The 25,505-nt window shown below is 49.2% G+C and overlaps 1 protein-coding gene across 6 annotated transcripts; it reads right to left on the bottom strand.

The window, feature by feature from the left end:
* Positions 1-364: 364 nt before the first annotated feature.
* On the bottom strand, positions 365-25,505 carry LOC119531123 (interferon alpha-inducible protein 27-like protein 2A). 6 transcript variants are annotated; one of them, XM_037831986.1, is made up of 5 exons: positions 25,347-25,505; positions 4,360-4,498; positions 2,127-2,156; positions 1,134-1,295; positions 365-622 (listed from the first exon to the last, which is right to left on the bottom strand). In XM_037831986.1, exons 2-5 carry the CDS (start codon positions 4,490-4,492, stop codon positions 543-545), a joined length of 405 nt encoding a protein of 134 aa, XP_037687914.1. In that variant the 5' UTR covers positions 4,493-4,498; positions 25,347-25,505; the 3' UTR covers positions 365-542. The 6 variants fall into 6 exon arrangements, with proteins under 6 accessions (XP_037687914.1, XP_037687912.1, XP_037687910.1 ...); XM_037831984.1 differs by having other exon boundaries at positions 4,360-4,501; XM_037831982.1 differs by lacking the exon at positions 25,347-25,505 and adding an exon at positions 25,133-25,314.

The following is a 25,505-nucleotide window of genomic DNA, read 5'->3' on the forward strand; positions in this document are numbered from 1 at the left end:
GTGGATATGTAGGGGGGTGGGGGTGCGTATGCAGAAGATGGGGCTCCAGCTCTGAGGCAAGTGGCTAACCCCCTCCCCAGCTCCTCATAGGAAGTCAGCCAAAGACCCCATCCTGGCTGGGTCCTCAGGCCATTATTCCAAAGGAGTCCAAGAAGAGGTGATGCATGCAGGGTTACATACAGAGCCCATAGCAGCTCGGGGGAAAGCTTCTTGTCTCCAAATGGACGCTCGCTCCAGCTCACCCCAACACCATGCTGCCTGGTGGTGACTTGGTCAAGAATGCGAACTGAACCTGAATCCCTTGTATCAAAGCCCTCCCTGCTGGGCTGGCCCCAACCCTGAGCAAGAAGGAAGGGCACAGGGAGGTGTTCCAGCAATTGCCTTTATTCCTTATTTTGCTGGGGAGTGTGGGGTACAACATTTGCACATTGTCACCGGGAACTGGTAGTGGGCAGCATGGGAGCCCCTCGCTGGGCCAGGTTGGGTAGGCTTTGGGCCCTCAGCCATCGTCTTCTCTGGAGGGGAGGGGCAGGGAGCGATGGCTAAACCCGTGCAAAGAACGGGAGAGCAGCCGCGGCAGAGCCCAGGATGAACTTGCTTGACAGAGAGAGTCCAGTGGCTCCTGGGGAGAGACGAGGGATGAGCAGAGCAGCACAGGAAGGCCTGGGCAGCAGAACTGTGGGGTCAGAGGCTCCAGGGCCCCTCAGGAGGACCCACAGCCCAGAGATTCCTCCCCTCACCCCAGCTTCTCCGTCTCCCAAAACCCCAGGATCTCTGCTCTGGGGAGGGCAGACAGCTGCATGGGGACATGACCCTGCTGGTGCATCTGAGAGCAGGTGCTGCCTCCCATTCCATGGAAGAAGGCTGAACCCCAAGTGGGGTGGTCAGGCCCCAAGTGACCCAGCAAATCCAGTTCAGGCAGAGTCGGCCTGAACCGTCTCCAGGCGCCCCAGGCCGGGCTCCTTCCCTCCTTCTCTGTCCTCCTCAGGGAAACCCAGTGCCTGAGAGTTGATGTAGAGAGGGAGAGATGGGGAAGAAGAGAGCCCTCCCAGGCGTCAGCTGGATCTCTGTGCTCTGATCCTCCCCACACCCTCCTCCTCACCCTCCACAGCAAGCCCGGCCCCGGCACTCACCCAGTGACTGCAGAGTGGCCACCAGGCTGCCCGCGGCAACACCACCCCCGTTGGCAATGGCCGCAGCGGACATCATCTTGGCAGCGATGGAGGAGGCCGCGATTCCTGTGCTAGTGAAGCCCACGGCGCTGAGTACCACGGGCACAGCCCCCACGGCTGCAGCTGGGGGAGAGGAGTATTGATATTGGGGGATGTGCTTAGGGGAATGGACCCCTCCTTCCAAAAACACTGTCTATCAAACTTGGGGGACCCCAGGGTGTCTGGTGGAGGAGGTGAGCTCTGTTCTTGTGAGGGCCAGGAAATGGCCAGAAGCCCCGTGTCGAGGGGGTGGGGCTGGGAGGGTTGGGGAGGGCTGGGAGGGCCCTGAGGACAGGGCAGCAGGACGGGCTCAGTTTGCAGCAGGGCCTTCCTTGGGCAAAGTCACCTGCCCTCAAGGCGTCATGTCTGCCTTGGTAAAGTGCTGGAACAGGGGAGAGTCTTCCCGGAGGAAATCTCACCAAGGGGCCTGACCTGAGCAAATGCTACATCCAAGCTCTGCGGGAAGCAGTGGCAGGCTGCCGTCCTCCAAGTGCCTGTGGCACCTCAAGGCTCCGGGGCAAGGCCACAGAACACTCTGGAAGCCAGTGGCTCCAGGGGTTTGAGCGATGGCCTCTCTGTAAAGATCCCACTGTGTCAAGCTCTGCCCCTCATCCCAGAGGGTCCTTGCAGAACCCTGAGTGGTCTGATTGCCTGGTCTTCAGGGGAGGGGCCAGGGCCCAGAGGAGTTCACAGACACCCCAAGGCCACCGACAGAAGGTTCTGCCCTGGCTGCCTCCCTGGGACCCTTCTTTAGCTCCTTATCCCCAAGTCTCTGCTCATCTCTACTATTCTCTCCTTGCCTTGCCCATTTTCTTGAGGTCTGGGGGAAACTGTGCATGGACAGGGCCGGGGTCTCCCCTAGACCCAGGGTTCCAGGACAGATGGGGCTTGAGCCCCTTCCGTGCGGCCACTCACCTCCTCCGATCACAGCTGCAGCAGCTCGGGCTGGAGACCAAGAGAACACTCAGTGAGCAGGTCCACACTGGCTTCCCCTTCCCTTCCGCGCCCTGAGTCCGTCACCCCAGTGACCCCTGCCCGACCCCTCCCTTCTTCACCCAGAGAGGCAGGAGATCCTGAGCAGGTGATGCCCCCGTCCCGAGTTGGTGATGGTTGCTGGGGAGTCTGACCCCAGAGGCAAAAGAGACCTGCCCTGAAAGGATTTGCATGGCCCAGTCCAGCGTTATTTGGACTCAGTGGGACTGAAAGGTATTACTCAAAAACTCATCCATTAGATATGAGTGACTGGGGTTTTTATGGGGGAAGATCAGAATTAAACCATCCTTCTTTTCCTTCCCTTCTCCTAAGGCAAGTTTGGTTACAAAATGAAGAAACCAAACCCTAGATGAGGGAAGGAAGGCATTTGGCTGCTGTGGCGTCCATTGTCGGTGAAGGCGGGGTATTGGGAAGGTCACTGGGGCATGGTGGATGGAGTGGGGCAGGGGGAGGCGAAGGAGAGGGTGGGCGCTGCGCCCCGAGCTCAGGTGTTCCTGCAGTTTAGCAGGGCCCAGGTAGTTACTGGGGGATATGTGAATTTCTGCAGTAGCCCAGAAAGAACTCATCAGGCAGCAATAAATCCTCATGGGGGAGAGAGGCCTTCCTTTGGCACCTCCTAGCTGTGCCAAATGTTCCTGATTCTTTAAGACCCAGCTGATTGCCTCCTCCTCCAGGAAGTCCCCCTGGATCCTCCCCATCAGAACCCATGCCTCCACTCCCGCCCCCCACCTTTGGATGGAGCTGCTTCCAGCAGGGGACCACATTTAGTTGTGCATGGTCCTGGCTCCCCAGCACTGTGAGCCCCTGGGAGGCCAGCACCGCAGCCCGGGATCAGGACTGCAATCTTGGTGGCCACTGAGGGCCAGGAGTTCCAGAGAGAGCAAGAGGCACAGGAGGGAGCTCAGCCAGCTCCCCGGGGACAGAACTTTGGGGCGGCATTAGGGACAGGGAAGGGGTAATGGTGTGAAGGCCAGATACAGGGACTCAAGATCAACACCTGCTGAGAAAGAATCTGCCTTTCAACTTTGCAGACAGGAGAGGGGATGTCCACACGCTGGGCATTGGGGTGTGCCAGGGCCCCAGCCCACACAGGATACAAATAAAACCAGATGTGCAGTAAAGATGTTAGAACATTTGACTTTGTGGGAAGTGAAATGAGAGGGAAAGTGGGGAACAAACAGCAGGGTGAGTAAATAAAACCAGAGAAGGGCTCTCAGGAACTAGTGAAGGCAATGGGCCTAAACTGAAGTGTTTTGTGAAAACTCAGCCCTCAGGATCTGAGCTCCAACAGGACAATCTAGGAAAGGCTGGTCGATAAGAGGACACTTAGGTAAACACCCAAAGGAAGTGAATTCTGGAGGCAAAGCCAGGGAAAATGAGAGATCCTGAGAGAGAGAGAGAGAGAGAGAGAGGGACCTAATGAGAGTGAGACCCATGCACAGACAAAATCATCAGTTTATGACTGAAGACATTTATCAAATTTAAATAACAGCTAAGTTTCATCAAGGGCCTTATGTCCTCACACACCTGGCACTGAACTTTATCAATTTGTTTAGTTCTTTTAGCCCAGTGAAAGGTAATATCGACCCTTATTTACAAATAAGGCCACCTTTGTCCAGCTCCCCAGGACAGGCAGGAGGACCCGGGTCCCTGGCCCAGAGCCCAGGACAGGAGGTGGAGTATAATTGCCGTGCGCCCAGCACAGCGGAGGCCCTGGGCTTGGAGGAGGCCTCACGGCAGGACAGGGCTGAAGAGCACAGGAGACGGCAGGGCCCCTTCCCCAGGGATGACCGTCTGGCCAGCCTGGCAGGCAGGATCCCACAGACAGCACCCAGCACGGACGAGAGCGGACAGACCCCCTGTGTCTATGCAGGAGGAGGCCGCGGCCCAGAGTGGGGACCTGCCCAGATTCCAGAAGCCACGCCCAAAGGACCCGGAGCTCCTGGGCCTCCAGCAGGGTCCAGCCTCCTTCCAACCCTTCTCAGAGCGAGGCAGGGAGGACACCGAGGTCCAGGCGTGCAGGGCAGGGTGGAGAGGTGCAGGCGAGGCCCCATCACCCCTCACACCAGCTTGGGTTGTTTTCTGGTCCCTGGTCCCTCGGCAGGGTCCTCGGCTCTGCCCCTCCTCCAAACCAGCCCATAGAAGGATCTCTCACCTGCTGCCGCTGCTGATGGAAGGGCAGTCAGGGCACCGCCAGAGATGATCCTACTCACGCTGGCCACGGCCACGCCTGACAGCACATTGGAGGCCACGGAGTAGGCCGCGATGCCTGCCCTAATCAATGCCATGGCAGCCTGCTGGGGTGGAAAAGGTGGATGGGGTGAAGCTTTGATGGGGGCTCCCTGCCCACTACCCGGGAAGACTTGGGGACTCCTCGGTGCTAGAAAGTCTTCTCTGACCTTGCGTGGACAGTGGGGATGGGACGGGTCCCAAGGAGACGGAAGAAGGGATGTGGGTCTTGGGGTCACAGGAGGATCCATGTGACAGGAGAGGCCTGGGGAATTTTACTTTCCCAGATGCTCTGCTTCCTTCCTCCTGAGAACCCCAGCACCAACTTCTTTCACTTCTGGGACTCCCTTAAATCTCCACCAAGCAGAATCAGGAAATTGGAGCACATTACATTTTTAGACACACACCACAGTCGAGTTGCTCTTGGAACCTATCTTACATAATCTCACTAACTGCAGAAAGGTGGGGTCCATCTCCTCATTTTAAAGATGAGGAACATGGGCTCAGAGAGGGAAAGTGATCCCTCCAAGGTCCCGAGGCTTTGCCTGGCAAAGGGAGAGCAGGCCCCGGTCCAGCTGCCCCCGAAGCTCAGGCCTGTAGCCGCCCTGATTTGGAGCATCCTCACACTTCCCTCCTCCCCCTTCCCACCCTCCCCTTCCTCTCCACACCCCTGCCTTGAAGCTGCAGGAGCACAGGGCATGGCCCGAGCTGATAGCTCCCACCCAGGGTCCAGAAGCAGGTGGGCTGCAGCCGCTTCCTGCCCAGGACGCACTCTCTCTAATACAGCTGCAGCCGCCCACTGGGAAACAAAGCAATGGCCACTGGGTGTCCCTGCATTGCCCCCCCCCTCCACTCCCTGAGCCCTCCGCCCTCCTGAGCTTGGGGTCCAGAGAAAGGAGTAGCCCCTGAACACCCCTCCCTCCTTACCTAGAGGAGCAGAGGCTGAGGGAGCTGGAGATGTGCCTGGAGGGTCTGGCTCTGAAGCCTATTATAGTCCCCCTTGACTCGGGCTCCGCCCACAGGGACACAGGTGGCCAAGGGGACTGGTTTGGTTTTCTAGGAAACTGAAACTGTAGGCATTTTACTCCTCCCTTTGTTGAGCAAGGGGGAAATCTGTTGTTAAAGACATGGGATTTTGGCCAAGAGTCCTTAATTGTAAGCTGGTATAAGATGCTGAGTCATTTAATTCGGGGATGAAGACATGCTCCATACCTAGTAAACTTCATAAGAGCCATCATCACAGACAGATACACAATGGATAAATTTGATCTCTAATGAAGACAAGAGAGTGATTTTCAGAATTTGAATCCTTGCATTGGACAGATGGTCAGTTATTCCAAAACTCTAGACTGAAGGCCCACCATGCCAGGCCCTGATCTAGTGGGATAGAGCTGGATCTAGTGATGCAGTCGATGAGCAGGGAACAAAATACAGCAAAGCATCTGCCTCCTGAGGTTTCCCAGCTCGTGGGGGGAAAGTATCCAAGATCACTACATATATAGTATATTAGATGATAAAGCGCTGAAGCAAAAGGTGGCAATGTACTGAGCTGGGCAGAATTATGTGGGGAGCCGTCCCGGGTGGAGGGACCATCATTGGCAGAGAGCCCAGGTGTGGGGGCAGCAGCAGAGAGGCCAGCGTTCCGGAGGCAAGTGTGCAAGGGAGAGAAATAGGTGCTGACGTCAGGGGGTAACGGGAAGCCAGGCTGTGTGAGGCCAAGCCTCTTCCGGGACCTGATCTTGTGCCCTAAGCGAGGTAGGAAACTACTCCAGGGCTCACCATAGAGGAACAACATGACCTGATGGCAAATCTCCTGCCTCTCCCTCTGGCCCCAACTGAGGAGTCTGGCACCCAGGAAGGACCTCTGTTTCCAGACTTGACTACTTTTAAAATGGCCTGGGGTAGGCCCAAGGGCTCCTTCCCACCCCTTGGGGACAGAAGGCCAAATGCCCGAGTGCCTGTAAATTTGGGAGCAGTGAGCAAACCTTTATGGCGCTTTTGATACAGGCACCAAGTCACCTGTGTCCCGGGAGACACAGAGGGGAAGGGGTAAAGGATAGCATGGCGAGATTCTGGACTTTCCACACTGGCATGGGGTCCGGAGGTGACCGCTACCCTGTGGATGGTCCCTTGACCCTTTGGCTGCACCTGTGGTCGTCTTTCCCACTGAGGGACGCATTACGGGATTTGATAACCTGCCCTACTGCACATCCCAGTGGTGACTGCAACACCCTCCCTCGTCTTGATAAATCCCGGCTATCTCTATTGAGTGTGTGACAGATGGCACTCCCCTTGTGGCCAGTGAAAAAAAGGTAAGTGGGGCATAGCATCTGAGTGTAGGCCATCGGTGCTTGAATGCAGCAGTGCCTCTTTTGGCACTATGGTCCCAGACATTGTGACTCTAACAGAAGCCATTATGGCCTCCATCTGCATTTGGTATGTGGTCATTGACCTGGCAAACACATTTTTTGCTGTCTACACCGGGAGAAAGACTAGGATCAACTGGCTTTCTAATCACATGGCCTTCAGGACACCCATACTGTCCAGCCTCAGGGGTACTGTAACTCCCTCACTATCTGCCACCAATAGGTGAGCTAGCCGCCCATGCCCGAAGGTCTCATGTGCTCCACTACATGCATGGTCTCATGTCGATGGGGCAGAGCGGGGAGGAGCCTGCCTGGGGATTGCACACTTTGCTAACTGGGCTTCTACAGTGTTCTGGTTTGCTAATTGTGCCATTTTGCAAAACACCAGAAATGGATTGCCTTTTATAAAGGGGATTTATTTGGTTACAAAGTTATAGTCTTTAGGCCATAAAGTGTCCAAGGAAATGCATCAATAATAGGGTACCTTCACCGGAGAAAGGCCATTGGCATCCAGAAAACCTCTGTTAGCTGAGAGGCACGTGGCTGGCATCTCCTTGCTCCCAGGTTGCATTTCTAAACGTCATTCTCCAAAATATCAGCTTTCAATGGCCATCTTCAAAATGTCTCTCAGCTGCAGCACTAAGCTCATTCTGCCTGAGCTTGTATATAGTGCTCTAGTAAACTAATCAAGCCCCACCCTAAATGGCCAGGGCCACACCTCCATGGAAATTATCTAATCAGAGTTATCACCTACAGTTGGGTGGGTCACATCTCCATGGAAATGACTTAATCCAATGATTCCAACTTCATCAAGACTAATACATCTGCACCCACAAGATTGCATCAAAGAACATGGCTTTTTCTGGGACACATTATATATACAAACTGGCACAGACAGTCTGTCTGGGCCATAAATCCCAATAAGATAGAAGGCCTAGCCCAGCGGCTCACCTTCTTAGTCGGGGCATCCTGGGGACCCCGAATCAAGGATGTCCCACCAGATGGTCAGCACTGGTTCACTGATGGATCAGCCAAGCTGAAGCCCTTGGGTCTCTAGTGGGCAGGAGCCGCTGATTCCCTTGCCTTGGGGAGAAAATGTACCACTTCTGGCACTGGAAAAAGTGCCCCATGGGATGAACTGTGAGCAAGACTCTTAGCCCTGGAACACTCAGACCCAATTACTACCATGTACCTGTTTAGTGACTTAAGCCAATGGCTTAGCAGTCTGGACAGTTTCATGGAGGGAACATGACTAGAGAATTGTGGTGGTTGAAGCTGTTGTGATTTCAATGTTATGTTATGGCCCAGAAAAGTCCATGTCCTTTTATCCCATTCTTGTTATAGGTAGGAAATTTGGTTAGGTTATTTCAATTGAGATGTGAACCACCCCTTTCAAGGTAGGCATTAAATCTTTTACTGGAGCCCTTTATGAGAGCATAAAAGACAGAAAAAGCCCAGAGAGCCCAGAGAAAAGCCCTGGAGAAGCGAAGGAGGACCCACAGAGCTCAGACAGGAAGCCTTTGAAGCCAGAAACTGAAAGCAACGAAACCCAGAGCGAAGGACGAGCAGACATCAGCCATGTGCCCTCTGGGTGACAGTGGTGTCCTGGATGTCTGGAGCCTGTCTTCAGAGTCCAGGTATAGCCCAGTTGATGCCTTGAGTTGACATTTTAATGGCTGAAGATCTGTAATTTGTAAGTTAATAAATCTCTACTATAAATCCAACCCATTTCTGATAAATTGCATTCTGGCAGCTTTAGCAAATGGAAACAAGAATCAAAGGTCCCCAGTGTGGGGAAGGAAACAGTTGGTGGTGTGGAAAGTCACCATCGATGTTACCCATGTAGATCCACATGGCAAGGGTCCATATCACAATGAACATCATGGAATGACCTTGCCAGTAAAGGATGCACCCAGCTGCTTTTCACCCCTGATGAGGCCAGAGATCCTCCTGGGACAGGACGCCAAGGATGAGTCCTGCCCGGAAGATGAGGACAATGAACTTATCATTGGTGACCTCTGTGAAATTCTGACCCCAGGAAATGATGGTCCCAGGAACATGGAGTACCTCTCTAATTACATAGGCCCAATCTGCCATTTACCAGTGTGAGTGATGTCAACTACAAGCCAAAACCCCTAAAGGGCACATTTAGGACCTATTCCCAGAGTGGCTGCACCAGGCTGCTAATGACAAGGGGACTAAATCGGCTCTCTCCCACCGTCACATCTGTCCTATGCCTTGGTTGAGGTGGACACCTATTCAGGCTATGGCCTTATCTTTCCAGTTCATTGTGCAGACATGGTACATACATGGGATTCCTTAGATATGCAGCTGTGCCAGCCCTTCTGGTACCCAAATGATGTCTCCTCTGACCAGGGATCAGATTTTACTGCACAATCCACCCAACAATGAGCCCAGACTAACAGAATTAGATGGACATCACCCACATGCAGCCATTGTTGTAGAGAACTTTAAAGGCATCCTGATGAAGGAGCTTCAGCGTCTGTGCCCTGACAATTCTCTTCCTGGATGGACTGTCCACCATACATGGGCCCTCTGGAAGCTAAACTCATCAGTTCACTGCAAGAAAAACCCAGCCTTATCCTGCTTCTTAGTGCAGGGAGAGGACAGGTTGGGGGAGGAACCAGGCTTTGCTGCATGCCTGCCCTTACACCCACCAAGATGAGGATTGAGCCTGAAAGGGGGACCTAGAATACAACACTTAGGACTCTCCTATCCAGCCACTGTTAGGGACTCAACCCGCTTGTACTCCATTATAATTTCCATGTTATTTCCAAGGTGGTGGAACATTGGTCTGGTAGATGAAGGGGTGGATTGACAGAAGGGGGCCTAAAAGTACTTACACACATGGGTGAAAATAGAGTGTGTTGGACCTGTGCAGCCACTAGAATGTGCAGCAGCATTGGTTATCATCCTCTAAAGCATTTCCCAGTGGTAAACAAGAGCACAGGGGCAGCCAAAGGGCCAACGGATCATGTACAGGGGAGGCTTTGATACAAGGGATTCAGACTCAGTTTGCATTCTTTTTTTTTTAATTCAGTTTTATTGAGATATATTCACATACTATACAGTCATCCATGGTGTACAATCAACTGTTCACAGTACTGTCTTATAGTTGTGCATTCATCATCCCAATCTATTTTTGAACATTTTCCTTACACCAGAAAGAATCAGAATAAGAATAAAAAATAAAAATTGAAAAACAACACCCAAATCACCCCCCCATCCCACCCTATTTTTCATTTAGGTTTTGTCCCCATTTTTCTACTCATCCATCCATACACTGGATAAAGGGAGCGTGATCCACAGGGTTTTCACAATCATGCTGTCACCCCTTGTAAGCTACATTGTTGTACAATCATCTTCAAGAGTCAAGGCTATGGGGTTGGAGTTTGATAGTTTCAGGTATTTACTTCTAGCTATTTCAATATATTAAAACCTAAAAAATGTTATCTATAGAGTGTGTAAGAATGTCCACCAGAGTGACTTCTCGACTCCATGTGAAATCTCTCAGCCACTGAAGCTTTATTTTGTTTCATTTCGCATCCCCCTTTTGGTCAAGAAGATGTTCTCAATCCCAGGATGCTGGGTCCAGATTCATCCCCGGGAGTCATATCCTGCATTGCCAGGGAGATTTACACCCCTGGGAGTCAGGTCCTACATTGGGGGAGGGAAGTGAGTTCACCTGCCAAGGTGGCTTAGCTAGAGAGAAAGGGCCACATCTGAGCAACAAAGAGACACTCAGGGGGAGACTCTTAGGCAAAATTATAAGCAGAGTTAGCCTCTCCTTGTAGCAACAAGCTTCCTAGGGACCAGCCCCAAGACAGAGGGCTCAGCATGTCAAGCCATCAGTCCCCAATGTTTGTGAGAACATCAGCAGCAATCCAGGTGAGGAAGTCCAACACCTCTGCATCCTCCTCTAGCTCTTCAGGGGCGGCCCAAATACATATTTTTATTCTCCACCCAAATTACTTTAGGCTGTGTTGCTATTTCACTCTAATCTTTACAGACCTACCATATCTCACTTCCTATTCAAAGTTCCATGTAATTGTAGTGTTTGAGCAAACTGACTGTAGAAGTTATATTGTTTAGATGTTTGCGTTCTTGACCAAGTCACCACTGGGCAGCGTGGTTTTGGGGTGAGCTGGAGTGAGTGTCCATTTGGAGACAAAAAGCTGTCCCCTGAGCTGCTGTGGTCTCTGTATGTAACTCTGAGCGCATCACCTCTTCTCAGATTCCCTTGGAATAATGGCCTGAAGACCGCACTTATGATGGGGTGTTTGGCTCACTCTCGTGATGGGCCGGGGATGAGCGGGGCCACATCCCTCAGAGCTGGAGCGCTATCTTCTTGAACACTCACCCCTACCCCCACCCCGCTCCATATCCACGACATTTCCCAAACGCCCTGGCTCAGGGTCAGACAGCACAAGACACAACATTCCTGCCCTGTCCAAAGTCAAATCCACTGCCCAGGGCCTGACCTTTTCCTCCTCAACAGCCAGCTGGAAAATTTCATTTTTCAGGGGGCTCTGACCTTTCCTAATGAGGACCGTGCTCCCAAATTGTCCTTCCCCTCCCAGAATAGAGCTGTGTAGGAAATCCTCTTCTTTAGGGCCAAACGCACATTCCCAACATGAAGCCTGCAGTCTCAGGGCTGTGGGGTCTGGAAGGCCTCTCTTCCCTACTCGGCCAGCAGACAGCCCCGGGAGCACCCATGTATCTGGGCTTCCTGTGTGTCCTGTGCCCTGACCTGCCTCTAGCATGACAAACCTGCCCCCACCCTCATGCACCCATGAAGGTGAGGCCTCCAGGTTCCCCAAGGGCTTCTTTCCATCCTGCCATGGAGCTGCTGTCCCCACCTCTGGCTCTCTCCTGGGTCTCACCTTGGGCCCCGCGGATTTGCCCTGCGTGGTGGTCCTAGGCAGGATCTGAGGATGACCCCCGGGAGCCTTCCCTTTGACTGTGGATGGATCCAGCATCTGTGAAGATGCTGACATATCCCTCCTGTGAGTTCCTTACACTATTGCCAGAAGGAAGGTTAACCAGTGGGCTTCACCCAAACTCAAGCCCTTCATAGGCAGAGCTTTCTTGCTGGTAGCAGAAGAGGATTCAGCGACGTGAAGCACAGGGGAGTGGGTAGAGATTTGATCTGCTGTTGATGACCTTGAGGATGGAGGGAGCCACAAGCCAGGGAATGTAGGTGGCCATTAGGAGCTGAGAACAGGCCCTAGCTGACAGCCAGCGAGAAAATGGGGACCTCAGTCCTACAATCCCGAGGAATGGAATTCTGCTAACAGCACAAATGACCTGGAAGCTGATTCTCCCCAAATTCCCGTTGGTGACACCTAGTTTTGGTCTGTGAGACCCTAAGCTGACTTCTCACCTACAAAACCATGAGATAATACATAGGTGCTGTTTAAACCGCTAGGCCTGTGGTCATTTGTTTTGCAGCAGTAGCACTCCAATACAGCCCTGATGCCTGTATTCCTTTACAAGCTGAGGCTCCTTGCCCTGCGGAGCTGGATGAACTTACTCCAGCAACCCCAGGATTCCGGGAACTCCTAGCCCCTGTTGGCCTCAGGACTCCAGGTCCTGCTCCTGTGGGGAAACAAAGGTCCCACCTGCCCTTGGGTGCTTCCTCTGTCAGGGGACGCCGGGCACCTTCACCTCCAAACGTGCTCTGGGCCTCGGTGCCTCAGCGTGCTGCCGGGGAAAGCTCAGGGAGGCAGAGCTGACTCCTCATCGTGGGGATCCTGGGCACTTCCTGTTGAGACGGATGTGTCCATCCTAGTGGCGGAGGCGGCCGGTGCTCACCGAATGTCTGCTCTTACCTTCTGGCTTAAGTGAGCACAGATTTTTGGCTGGGCAATGCCCCCTAGCAAAAGCCTGAATTCCCCGTCTCCCTTTCAGCTCGGTATGCTCACAGGGGTGAGTTCTGAGCAGCAAGAGGTGAGCAGAGATGAGGTGTGCATTTATAGGGAGCAGGTGTGCCCGCCTTTGCTCCCCAGGTGGGGGACTGGCTGATTTACACCCTGCAGATGGGAGCAGCATGTTAAGGGTGGCCATGCAAGAGAACTACAGTAGCATGAAACCGCCAGAGCAGAGTCACCATCCCAGCGGAGGCTTACACCCCAGAGAAACAGAGAAAGTTCTCTTGGTGAAGCCAAGGGGGTTCCCTGTACAGCAAAGGAACATGTATTATAGCACAGCAGGGACTCTTTCAGTTGCAAGCCACAGAAAAACCAGGTCAAAAAACCAGGTTTGATTTTACCTGTGTTACCTCTCAAAACAGTGAGGGCAGGGCAGAGAAAGCTTTATTTTGTGTGATTCAGATATTGGCGAAATTACCACCTGTTCTAGTTTGCTAATGCTGCCGTTAAGCAAAACACCAGACATGGATTGGCTTTTATAAAGGGGGGTTATTTGGTTACAAAGTTGCAGTCTTAAGGCCATAAAGGGTCCAAGGAAAGGGGGTACCTTCACTGAAGGATGGCCTGAAAATGGCAAGTGACTCAGACATCTTTCCCCAAGATAACCAGTGACTCAAAGGGTGGGCTGTACCTCTCCAGGGTTTATCTTCCCTTGTAGAAAGCAGAAAAACCCCACTGTGTCAGTTTGGATGTATTATGTCCCCCAAAACTCCCTGTTCTTTGAGGCAATCTTGTGTGGGCAGATGTATTACTGTTGATTAAGTTGGAATCTTTGGGTTAGGTTGTTTCCATAGAGATGTGACCCACCCAACTGTAGGTGATAACTATGATTTGATTATTTACATGGAGGTGTGCCCCTGCCTATTTAGAATGGGCCTTGGCTAGTTTACTAGAGCCCTATATAAGAGCTCAGACAGAAGGAGCTTGCTGCTGAAGCTGAGAGACTTTTTGAAGATGGTCATTGAAAGCTGATATTTTGGAGAACACCATTTTGAAAGGCAACCTGGGAGCAAGCAGATGCCAGCCTAACAGAGGTTTTTCTGGATGCCAAAAGCCTTTCTCCAATGAAGGTACCCTATTTTTGATGCCTTAGCTAGGACACTTTATGGCCTTAAGATGGTAACTTTGTAACCAAATAAACCCCCTTTATAAAGGCCGATCCATTTCTGGTGTTTTGCAAATGGCAGCATTAGCAAACCGGAACACCTGCCATTTAGTTCACTTCCTGCATAGGTCATTGGAGCGATGGGAGAATGCACCCTCAGATTTCTGACCCTCCCCTTGAAACAGGCCCATTGGGTTCAAACTGTAAAAAGAAATTCTATGTAGGACCTCTTCTGCTAGCTCTGGGGGCTTGGGGAAAAGAATTTAGTCCTTTCTACAGACAGGCCTGATCATCCTGCATAGAATAATGGTCTGTATAGGAACCACCAAAGCCCTCCTGATGTGTGGCAGCCACTAGTATTCCCAAACTTTTACCGTCAACCTTGTTGAGAGCTACAGGTCGATAGGCCTGACCTGTCTTCAATTTCATGTTCAAGGCAGGAGATGCGCTAATGTTGTGAAAGCTAATGAGGAGGAGCAGAGGCTAGGTTTGGTAGAGAGGCCAAGGGTGTAATGTCGGGGAAGACAAGGACACACTCTGAGACCATGTCCCAGCCCTTGTTCACCCCTCTCCTTTTCTCTCTTAATGTATGTGTGCAGGTGTTTATGATGCTTCCACTCTTGTTTATTTGAATGCACATGTTTAATTTGAGTCCTTTTGTTCATATTCGTGTGCAAGTGTTCGGTATGTTTCTATTTTGCATGAGGCCACAGGCAGCTGGGGAAGACATTAAATCTTTACCAGCCAAAACTGCTTGCCAGGGCACAAAGGTTGCTCATTGGCAGAGCTCCTCCCCCTGGAGTGTACAAAAGCTCGGCACTCAGTCAGTCCAGTGTCCCTCATCTCTGACATGAAGCGAGGCAGACAGAGCTGCTGAACAGCTGGCCTCCCTGAGGCACCAGCCACCAGTTTCCCCCCATCACCAATGTGGACAAAGGCATATGGAGCTGCTCCACTGACACTGACCTGAGTATTTGCTTCCCTGTGGGAACAACAAAGGTGGGATCTTTTTCCTTACTCTTTTGGATACTTTGTGCTGAGTAACCAATAAAGCATTCATTTGCTGGGAACCTCCATTGTGCCTGAGCCTGTACTCCTATCAGACACTGTGCCAGTTTGAATGTTTTATGTCCCCCATTAAAAGCCATGTTCTTTAATGCAGTCTTGTAGTGGCAGACCTATTAGTGTTGATTAGGTTGGAATCCTTTGATTGAGTGTTTCCATGGAGATGTGACCCATCCAAATGTAGGTGATAACTCTGATTAGATAATTTCCATGGAGGTGTGGCCCTCCCTATTCAGCACAGGCTTTGATTAGTTTACTAGAGCCTTATATAAGAGCTAAGAGAGGAGCTTGCTGCAGCTAAGACAGACATTTTGAAGACAGCCATTGAGAGCCGACACTGACATTTTGGAAAACACCATTTTGATTTGCAACCTATGAGCAAGCAGATGCCAACCACATGCCTTCCCAGCTAACAGAGGTTTTCTGGATGCCAGTGGCCTTTGTCCAGTGAAGGAACCCTATTGTAGATGCCTTACCTTGGACACTTTATGGCTTTAAGACTGTAACTTTGTAACCAAGTAAACCCCCTTTATAAAAGCCAATCCATTTCTGGTGTTTTGCAAAATGGCAGCATTAGCAAATCGAAACACACACCATATAGCAACTTGCTTCACATTTCTGTAACTTAAATTGAAACAATCATCAAGGGTAGTGTGTCATGAGCATGTCATTTTAGTTACTTTAGGCTACCCTCTGATGGCAGTCTGTAGCCCTACTCAGAATCCACAATCCCATGTGGCTACTTCATCAACACCAGAGGATTTCCCAAAGCATAATGAATGTCAGAAATGGGAAGAATTAATAGCTTGTAATCAACATAATGAGTATTGGAAATGACTTTTATTAGTAAGATAATTAAAATCCATGCAAATTGAATAAAATGTTGTTGGACAAATGCCCCACATTTTCAAAAACAGAGCATAAAAATCCAGAGGACAATGTCCTCCACTTGATAAAGAGCATTTACAAAGCCCTGCAGCTGACATCAGGCTTAATGATTGGAGATTGCCTTCTTTCCCCCTAAGATTGGATATAAGGAGTCCTCTCACTCTTCCTATTCAATGTTGTAATGAAATTTCTAGCCAGTGCAATAGGACAAGGAAAAGAAATTAAAAGTGTACAGACTGGAAAAGAAAAATTAAAGTTGTCTTTATTCACAGGTGACATGATTGTCTATGCAGAAATTCCCAAAGAAACGACAAAAAACTCCTGGAACTAATAAGTGTGTATAGCAAGGTTGCAGGATACAAGGTCAATACACAAAAGGCCATTGCTTTTCTAAGTAGCAGCAATGAATAATTGGAATTTGAAATGTTAAAAAAAAGAAACCATGTACAGTAGCACCAAAAAGAAAATCCATTTATGCTCAGCAGAGAGATGCTTGGAGAATGACACTGGCAAGACCCTGAACACTGGACCAAAGTAATGAAGCTATAATAGAGTCAGATGCCACTGTGAGCTATTTTCTGATGGCTTTTAAGTCTAACACTCCCTCCTCCTCTTCTGCCCCACATGTAGGCAAAGTGATAAAGAAGCCCAGAGCTCCTGTCTTGGTGCTGGACAAACCCTGTGTGGAAATCCTCAGCCCAGCCTCTCCCTGTAAACGCCATAAAATCCCCAAGCCAGTTTCCTTTCCTGGCTCTCTCAAGCCATTTTCAGATATGCTTGCAAACCACCTTGATCACCCTGAAAGCCTCATTATATGAGTGTTCTAGTTTGCTAATGCTGCAAGAATGCAAAACACCAGAAATGGACTGGCTTTTATAAAGGGGGGTTATGTGGTTACACAGTTACAGTCTTAAGGCCATAAAATGTCCAAGGTAATGCATAAACAGTCGGGTACCTTCACTGGAGGATGGCCAATGGCGTCTGGAAAACCTCTGTTAGCTGGGAAGTCACATGGCTGGCGTCTGCTCCAAAGTTCTGGTTTCAAAATGGCTTTCTCCCAGGACCTTCCTCTCTAGGCTGCAGTTCCTCAAAAATTGCATTCTTAGTTGCTGTTTGGGTGTTTGTCTTCTCTTAACTTGTCTGGAGCAAGAATCTGCTTTCAATGGCCATCTTCAGACTGTCTCTCATCTGCAGCTACTCTCTCAGCTTCTGTGTATTCTTCAAAGTGTCCCTCTTGGCTGTAGCAAGCCTGCTCCTTCTGTCTGAGCTTATACAATGCTCCAGTAAACTAATCAAGGCCCATGCTGAATGGATGGGCCATATCTCCATGGAAATTATCCATTCAGAGTTATCACCCACAGTTGGATGGGGCACATTTCCATGGAAACAACCTAATCCAAATGTTCCAACTTAATCCCCACTAATATGTCTGTACCCAAGAGATTGCATCAAAGAACATGGCTTTTTCTGGGGGACGTAATATATACAAACCATTACAATGAATAAGAAATATTTTCCTGCTATCTTGGGGTTCTTGTGGTGTTATCTTGACATCTGATCCAAACTTTGGGTTGGGGTCCTTCCTCCTTTTGTGGAGTGACTAGAACAGATACCGAGACTCAAATCATGCCTGTTGGGTAGATGGGCACATGGCCAGCTTGTGGGCTTGGTTTTTATCCAGCAATTCTACAAAATTGCAACAGTAATTGCAACTTCTCTTCCCTCAAGCTTCCACCAAGCTTACTCTCAGATGATCACTTCTTATTTCATCAAGGAGTGAGAAACATTCTGAAAAGGATGATCTTCCCAATGTCAAATCCACCAAACCCCAGCATCGAAACACATACACTCTGCCTTCTCTCCATTTCTATGGATGAACTATCCCAGCTCCTAGAACTTCATCCCCTCTTGCTACACATAGACTTTGATCTTGCAGCTATCCACGTCCTCTCACAAATCATCATTTTTCCAATAACTTCCTGGATCCCAACACCTCTCCAATTGCCATTCAGTTTCTTGGCTGCCATTACAGTAAACTGTTTAAAGAGATGTGTATGCCTGCCCTCCTCTTTCTTACCTTACAGGCTCTCTTAAAATTATGCACTGTATTTAACAAAGAGATACTTTGAGGCAGCCAAAGAACTATAGATAATATAGCAAATGCTCATGTGCCCACCACTTGGATCAAGAACCCAAACAACCAGATACAGTTAAAACAACCTGAGAATCCCTCCCCAAACCCCTTTCTCTGCTTCCCACCCCAAGGTAACCATTCCCCAGAAATTAGGGTTGATTATCCCCAGGCATGTATTGTAGTTTTAACATAAATGAATGTTAGTGCAAAACTTCCTGTTCATTGGCGTTTCAGCCTCAAGTTCAAAAGCCATGACCAGTTCAAAAATGTGCCAAGAAATTCCACCACTGAATATCAGAAGTAGAGGATTAATTAGGGAGTTGACATTGGAGAGGAAGGAGAGAGAGGGAAAGAGTGTGGGAACTGGTATGCTGTGCTTTTCCCTAGCCCCGCAGGTGAGAGGAGGAGCTGTACTTCTGCCTAACAGAAGCTAAGTGCTACCTCCTGGGAAAGCATGCCATGAACCCCATGGAATTTGAGGGAAGCAAGGGCAGGTGTCTGGAAGCTGCCCATAAAGTGCAAAGGCAGGAGACTCTGGGTGGGGACAGCCCTGGGACAGGAGAACTAGGGGCCATTTTGGGGATGAGGTGCCCCTTTAGAGCTTGGCACTGTGTTTCCCAGGGGCCAGTGTGACACCAGCCCAATGGAGCTAAACTAGCTGAGGACCTGGCCGTGAGCACCATCTGGAAGATCAAGGAGAACACAAGAGGAGTGGACAGTTGGAGAGAAGTGTCCGAGGACAGAACCGGAGGTGTCCACCCAGGGAAGGCTTCCCTTGGCCAAGGACACTGTGGCTCCCTGCTGAGAGGAGGTCCCTCTCAGAAGTGACAAAGGAGCTGGCATTTCGAATCTGCCCACCAGAGGGCACCAAAGACAGACTGCAACAGCATGGTGGCCTGTTCATGATGATGGCGGACTCTTCCATGCCAGGCACTCACTAAGCACTTCACATATATTATTACCCCATATTCAGATGACATAATGAGTCACAGAGAGGGTTCTTTGCAGACTCTCCATGGGGCCTCCCACCACACCATATGCTGGGGTAGGCAATGCCCTCGATGCCCAAGTTCTCTGGACCTTCTCTTTCCCTGCTCCTGCCTCCCTGACACACCCACCCCTCCACCCAGTACCCATTGTGGCTTTCTGCTGGATTCTCCACACAAGGCAGGCACCCCTCTTGGGTGGGTCCTTTAAAGACAGCGCAAGCCCCATTCCCCTTCCACAGCTTCTGTGCCACCCTCAGGAACTCAGGCTTCCTCGTGCTGCCTCCCAGCTGTCATACCCACGTCCACTCTCCACATCTTATCTGCAAACGGGAAGCCCTGGACAGATTCCAGCAGGCTTCAAGATGCAGGTCTCGAAGCTCTTTCACACCACCTAGTACTTTGGGGCTCCAGATAGGAACTGAGAAAATCAAAGAACCTGTCAGTCCCACTATGAAATCTCCACCAGAGCATGCCTGACACAAAATGGACAACCAGCATACATCTGTAGAATGAGTTCTTTCAAACCATCTTTTCCAGTGAAACTCATGCCCTCTCATATACATGCAGGATGTAGCTGCTAGGGGATGAGAGTCACAGGATTTGTTCTGCTGTCTTATATTCAACCCTGAAGGAGCATGTCCACACTCTTTGGAAGTGGTGTTCATATCCCCCACTGTTCTCAGCTTTGAGTCTGAAGCTGGTTTCTCCAAAATAGAAAGTTTCTTTAACATCCTGCTCTAAAGGACTACTGAAATAAGGAAAATGCTAAATAAAATGTGGCATAATATTACCATAGAATACTAAGTAGCAATTTAAAAAAATGAAAAAGACCTGTAGAAAAAAGCTGGCTACAGATCAATACATAGATTTTTTTAAAGTATCAATAAAAAGGCCAATAACAACGCTACATAAAATGTTATTAGAAGAGACACGCAAGCAAAAGATACCATTTTCAATAACAAATAAAAAAATCAAGTACCTAGGAATAAACTTAATCAAAGATGTAAAATACCTATACAAAGAAAACTACATAACTTCTGCTAAAAGAAATAGAAAGGGACCTTAAAAGATGGAAAAATATTCCATGTTCATGGATAGGAAGGCTAAATGTCATTAAGATGTCAATTCTACCCAAACTCATCTATAGATTCAATGTAATCCCAATCAAATTTCCAACAACCTACTTTGCAGCTAGTAATCAAATTTATTTGGAAAGGAAAGATGCCTCGAATTGCTAAAGACACTCTAAAAAAGAAAAACGAAGTGGGAGGGCTTCCACTCCCTGACTTTGAAGCTTATTATAAAGCCACAATAGTGAAAACAGCATGGTACTGGCACAAAGACAGACATACTGATCAATGGAATCAAATTGAGAATTCAGAGATAGACCCCCAGATCTATGGCCAACTGATCTTTGATAGGGCCCCCAAAGCCTGGGACATAACAGTCTTTTCAACAAATGGGCTGGGAGAGTGGGATATCCATATCCAAAGAAGGAAAGAGGACCCCTACCTCACACCCTACACAAAAATTAACCCAAAGTTGATTAAAGACCTCAGTATAAAAGACAGTACCATAAAACTCCTAGAAGATAATGTAGGGAAACATCTTCAAGACCTTGTATTAGGCAGTCACTTCCTAGACCTTACACACAAAGCACAAGTGACAAAAGAAAAAAATAAATAAATGGGAACTCCACAAACTTAGAAGTTTCTGTATCTCAAAGGAATTTGTCAAAAAGGTGAAGAGGCAGCCAACTGAATGGGAAAAATTTTTAGAAACCAGGTATCTGACAAAAGACTGATATCTTGCATATATAAAGAAATCCTACAACTCAATGACAATAGTACAGACAACCCAATTATAAAATGGGCAAAAGATATGACAAGACAGTTCTCTGAAGAGAAAATACACATGGCCAAAAAAAAAATCATGAAAAAATGTTCAGCTTCACTAGCTATTAGAGAGATGCAAATTAAGACCATAATGAGATATCATCTCACACCAATTAGAATGGCTGCCATTAAACGAACAGGAAACTACAAATGCTGGAGGGGATGTGGAGAAATTGGAACTCTTATTCATTGTTGGTGGGACTGTATAATGGTACAGCTACTCTGGAAGTCAGTCTGGCAGTTCCTTAGAAAACTAGATACAGAGATACCCTTCGATCCAGCAATTGCACTTCTTGGTAAATACCTGGAAGACCTGGAGGTGGCGACATGAACAGATATCTGCATGCCAATGTTCATAGCAGCATTATTCACAATTGCCAGGAGACAGAAACAACCCAAATGTCCTTCAACAGTTGAGTGGATAAATAAAATGTGGTATATAAACAAGATGGAATACTACACGGCAATAAGAAGGAGCGATGTCATAAAACATGACAACACGGACGAACCTTGAAGACATAATGCTGAGTGAAATAAGCCAGGCACAAAAAGAGAAATATTATATGCTACCACTAATGTGAACATTGAAAAATGTAAAATAAATGGTTATAATGTAGAATGTAGGGGACCTAGCAATAGAGAGCAATTAGTGAAGGGGGAACAATACCCTAATAAGAAAAGGTAAGCTATCGTGCGTGAATTTAACATTCTGGGAATGCCCAGGAATGACTATGGTTTGTTAATTTCTGGTGGGTATGGTAGGAACAAGTTCACAGAAATGTTGCTATATTAGGCTATTTTCTTGGGGTAGAGTAGGAACATGTTGGAAGTAAAGTAGTTATTTTAGGTTAGTTGTCTTTTTCTTTTTCCCTTGTTTTGGTTTGTTTGAAATGTTTTTTTTTTTTATTGTTTTTTTTTTAATTTTTTTTATATAGTTTGTAGTTAATTTAAAAAAAAAAAAAAAACAATGAAAAAAATATGCAGAGCCCGCCTGAGGAGCTGGGGGAGAATGCAGGGGTGTTGGGCTTCCCCACCTCAATGGTTGCTGATGTGCTCACAGACATTGGGGACTGGCAGTTTAATAGGCCAAGCCCTCTATCATGGGACTTGCCCTTGGGAAGACTGTTACTGCAAAAGAGAGGGTAGGCCTGCTTATAATTGTGCCTAAGTGTCTTCTCCTGAATCCCTCTTTGTTGCTCAGATGTGGCCCTGTCTCTCTAACTAAGCCAACTTGGCAGGTGAAATCACTGCTCTCGCCACTACATGGGATCTGACACCCATGGGTGTAAATCTCCTTGGCAATGTGGAGTATGACTCCCAGGGAGGAATCTAGACCTGGCATTGTGGGATGGAGAACATCTTCTTGACCAAAAGGGGGATGTGAAATGAAATGAAATGTTTCAGTGGCTGAGAGATTCCAAAAGGAGCCGAGAGGTCACTCTGGTGGGCACTCTTACACACAATATAGATAACCCTTTTTAGGTTCTAATGAATTGGAATAGCTAGCAGTAAATACCTGAAACTATCCAACTACAACCCAGAACCCTTGAATCTTAAAGACGATTGTATAACAGTGTAGCTTATGAGGGGTGACAATGTGATTGGGAAAACCATGTGGATCACACTCCCCTTTGTCCAGTGTATGGATTGATGAGTAGAAAAACAGGGGCAAAAAAAAAAAAAAAAAAAATGTTTGCTAAGGCAATATTTCTATCTCTGTATCTCTCTACCATACATCCATCCTTCCATCTGTGGTGGTTGAAGCTGTGTGTACCACAGAAAAACATGTTCTTAAATTTAATCCATTCTTGTGGGTGTAAACCCATTGTAAGTAGAAACTTTTGATGAGGCTACTTCCGTGAAGTTGTGACCCACCTTATTCAGGATGCATCATATCTGACTACCAGAGTCCTTTTTAAATGGAATGAACACACAGAGAGAGAATGAAAGCTATGGAGGTAAGAAGCTGAGAAGGAAAAGACCAGAGGACACCGCCGTGTGCCTTGACATGCGGCAGAGGAGCCAAGGTTCGCCGGCAGCTGGACTTCAGGATGAAAGCATGGTTTTGAAAAGGACTTGATTTGGACATTTTCCCGGACTTGAACCTTAGGCGAATAAATTGTCATTGTTTGAGCTGGGCCATTTCATGGTGTTTGTTTGGAGCAGCTGTGGGGATCCATGGCCTGAGCCCCCTCCACCCCCATAGTGAAAGGAAGTTACTGCACGTAGCCACCTACTTGACCAGGAGAGACATTAAAGGTCATGAGCTCCCTGGGGTGAGGAGGAATGCACAAATGGTATCATAAACAAAGCACTAAAACTCTCCTCCCGGATCACTGTTGATAACAAATCTCCACACCCGTGTCACGAGACCCTGCCAAAACTCTGTTATCACACCCTATGGAACGTCTTTGTCCTAACCCTTATAAACCACCCCATCGCCCCCTGCTCTTTGCAGAGCGCTCACTTTCATCTTTCCTGGCCAGCTGCCACCGTGGAACCATTTCCTGTCTGTAAGTCCTAATTAAACTCATGTCTAACTCCGTGCTTGGCATGTTCTTCTGTCTTGGGGCTGAGCTGGGTTGGAACAACAGCCTAGGCAACTAAAACGCCATCTATCTGTCTATGGCTAGAAATAACGGTCAAGGGGCATGGACAGGTATGTATCCAACTGACAGCAGTGCTTACTTCTGGGAGTGGGAGGGAGGGGCAGCGATGGTGGGGGAGGATGGTTATCAGAGGCAAAGAGACTTGAGCCTTATCTGTAATAATTCAGATTTTTAGGAGCAGAATGCATTTGAGGATTTCTTAGGTATTTTAAATGCAAGAAAATGTTGGCTTTCATTAGAATATAATATAATCATAATCACATTTTGTAAAACTATAAAGCAAAAAGACCTACCAATCACCTGCCTTCAGACCCAATGGGCCTTTCCCTAATGGCGAAGAAGTGGGAGGATAAAAAATCAGAGAAAGGAATAGCACTCCTGGTGGGTGGACTGTTTTGGTTTTCCCCACAAAGGCCCTGGAAGCCCAGGCTTCCCTCAGAGCACAACCCCCACACTGTCTGTAGACAGCATCTGTCTTCCGCCACCCAGTGTCATTCACCCCTATCTGCTTTGAAACAGAAACCTACTTCTCTTTCATGTATTTGAGCCCCACCCTGGTTTATGGGAAAGAAGACTCTCCTCCCAGCCCCCAAAGGTGGGCTCAGACTGACTTAAGTCAATCATTACATCCTGTTCCACGGGCCAATGTAATAGCTTTAGGATGAGTCCATGACTTCACTTAAAATGATAACTTCAATGGAGGCATTTTCCAGAGGTGTTTGGAAAAGAAATTTTCCTGCTCTTCAGCAGAAGGTACTTGGGAAAATGATCTCATCTGGGACACATGAATAAAGACTCAGGTAACCTCCAGAGCCTGCTAATAACCAGCCTTGTAACCATGGAGCCACAGGGTGAAGCCGGGATATCAGAAAGCAGGAGGGAGGAACAGAAAAAAACAGGTCCTTGGCATCAGTGTCAAGCTGCTGAATCAAACTGCTGTTGCGCTGCTGAATCCTGAAGCTCACTTATCCTCGGACTTTTTGGGTTCCGTAAGTCAATAAAAGTCATTTGGGGGACTGTCATCTGGAGGCCCTAGAGGGTCTCCTCCAACCTGGAGCCCCTCCCTGATTCAGTAGTGCGTCCAGCTGGGGGAGAGGTAGTGGGAGCCTTTTTTGAACCCCATAGGCAGGCCCCAAGAGCTGACCCCGCAGAGCCCAGAATGATGTTGGATGACGTGGAGAGTCCTGCTGCCCTTGCAGGAGAGGGAGGGTGAGTGTGTCAGGGGAGCCAGAGACCCTAGGGCCCCCCAGGAGGCCTGAGGCCCAGATATCCTAGTCCCATTTGCTCCCCTACTTTCTGAAAGCCCCAGAAGCTCTGCTCTGGGGAGGGCTTAGCAGGCTGCATGGAGAGGAGACAGGAACTCTGCGGTGACCCCCCAGTGAAGGGCCAGGCCCTCTGGGAACTGGCAGGCTCCTCCCTTCCACAGGATGGGGCTGAGGCCCAGGGAGAGGAGGGGACCTGCCCAGGTGCAGCAGGGTTGACCAGAATGTAGACCTCCTGGGCTGCACCCCCGGATCCCCCAGTCCCTCCCCAAGCCAGAGTGGGGACCTGAAGGAGAGACAAAGGGCCAGGGATGCTGAGGGTCATGGAGCTTGAGGAAGAGGAGAGAGCCTCCCTCAGGCTCAGCTGCTGGGCTGGATCCTCTCCCAGCTCGGGTCCCCCTCTTCATCTTTCCTTCTCCTGCCCGGGTCACTCACCCATTTACTGCAGAATGGCCACCAAGCTGCCCGCGCTAATGCCACCCTCATTGGCGATGGCCGCAGCAGACATCATCTTGGCAGCAATGGAGGAGGCCGCGATTCTTGCGCTGGTGAAGCCCACGGCGCTGAGCACCATGGGCACAGCCCCCACGGCCACAGCAGGGGAGAGGAGATTTGGGGTTGGCCCTGTGGGGCAGTTCCCCAGGCCTACCTGACTTCTCTGGGGAGATGAGGAAGGAGGGGTGTCTGCTGGCTGTTGGAAGACAGGGTCCCAAGCCAAGGAGAGTGACCACAGGAGATCCTGGATTCCAGGCCTGCGTCTGCCTCTATTTTGTTGTGTCACTTGCAAAGGCTCCTCCCCATTCCTGGA

This window comes from Choloepus didactylus, chromosome 4 (genome assembly GCF_015220235.1).
Source record: "Choloepus didactylus isolate mChoDid1 chromosome 4, mChoDid1.pri, whole genome shotgun sequence".
In the NCBI taxonomy this organism is placed as follows: domain Eukaryota; kingdom Metazoa; phylum Chordata; class Mammalia; order Pilosa; family Megalonychidae; genus Choloepus; species Choloepus didactylus.

What these genes read in the sequence shown, in the direction of transcription:
- LOC119531123 (XM_037831980.1), bottom strand. Translation starts at nt 25,183, where the DNA reads ATGAGGGTGGCATTAGCGCGGGCAGCTTGGTGGCCATTCTGCAGTAAA. An exon ending in GGCCATTCTGCAGTAAATGG is followed by an intron (nt 4,502 to 25,132) that starts GTGAGTGACCCG and finishes TTTCCACCCCAG; the next exon opens with CAGGCTGCCATGGCATTGAT. An exon ending in TCCATCAGCAGCGGCAGCAG is followed by an intron (nt 2,157 to 4,359) that starts GTGAGAGATCCT and finishes CTTGGTCTCCAG; the next exon opens with CCCGAGCTGCTGCAGCTGTG.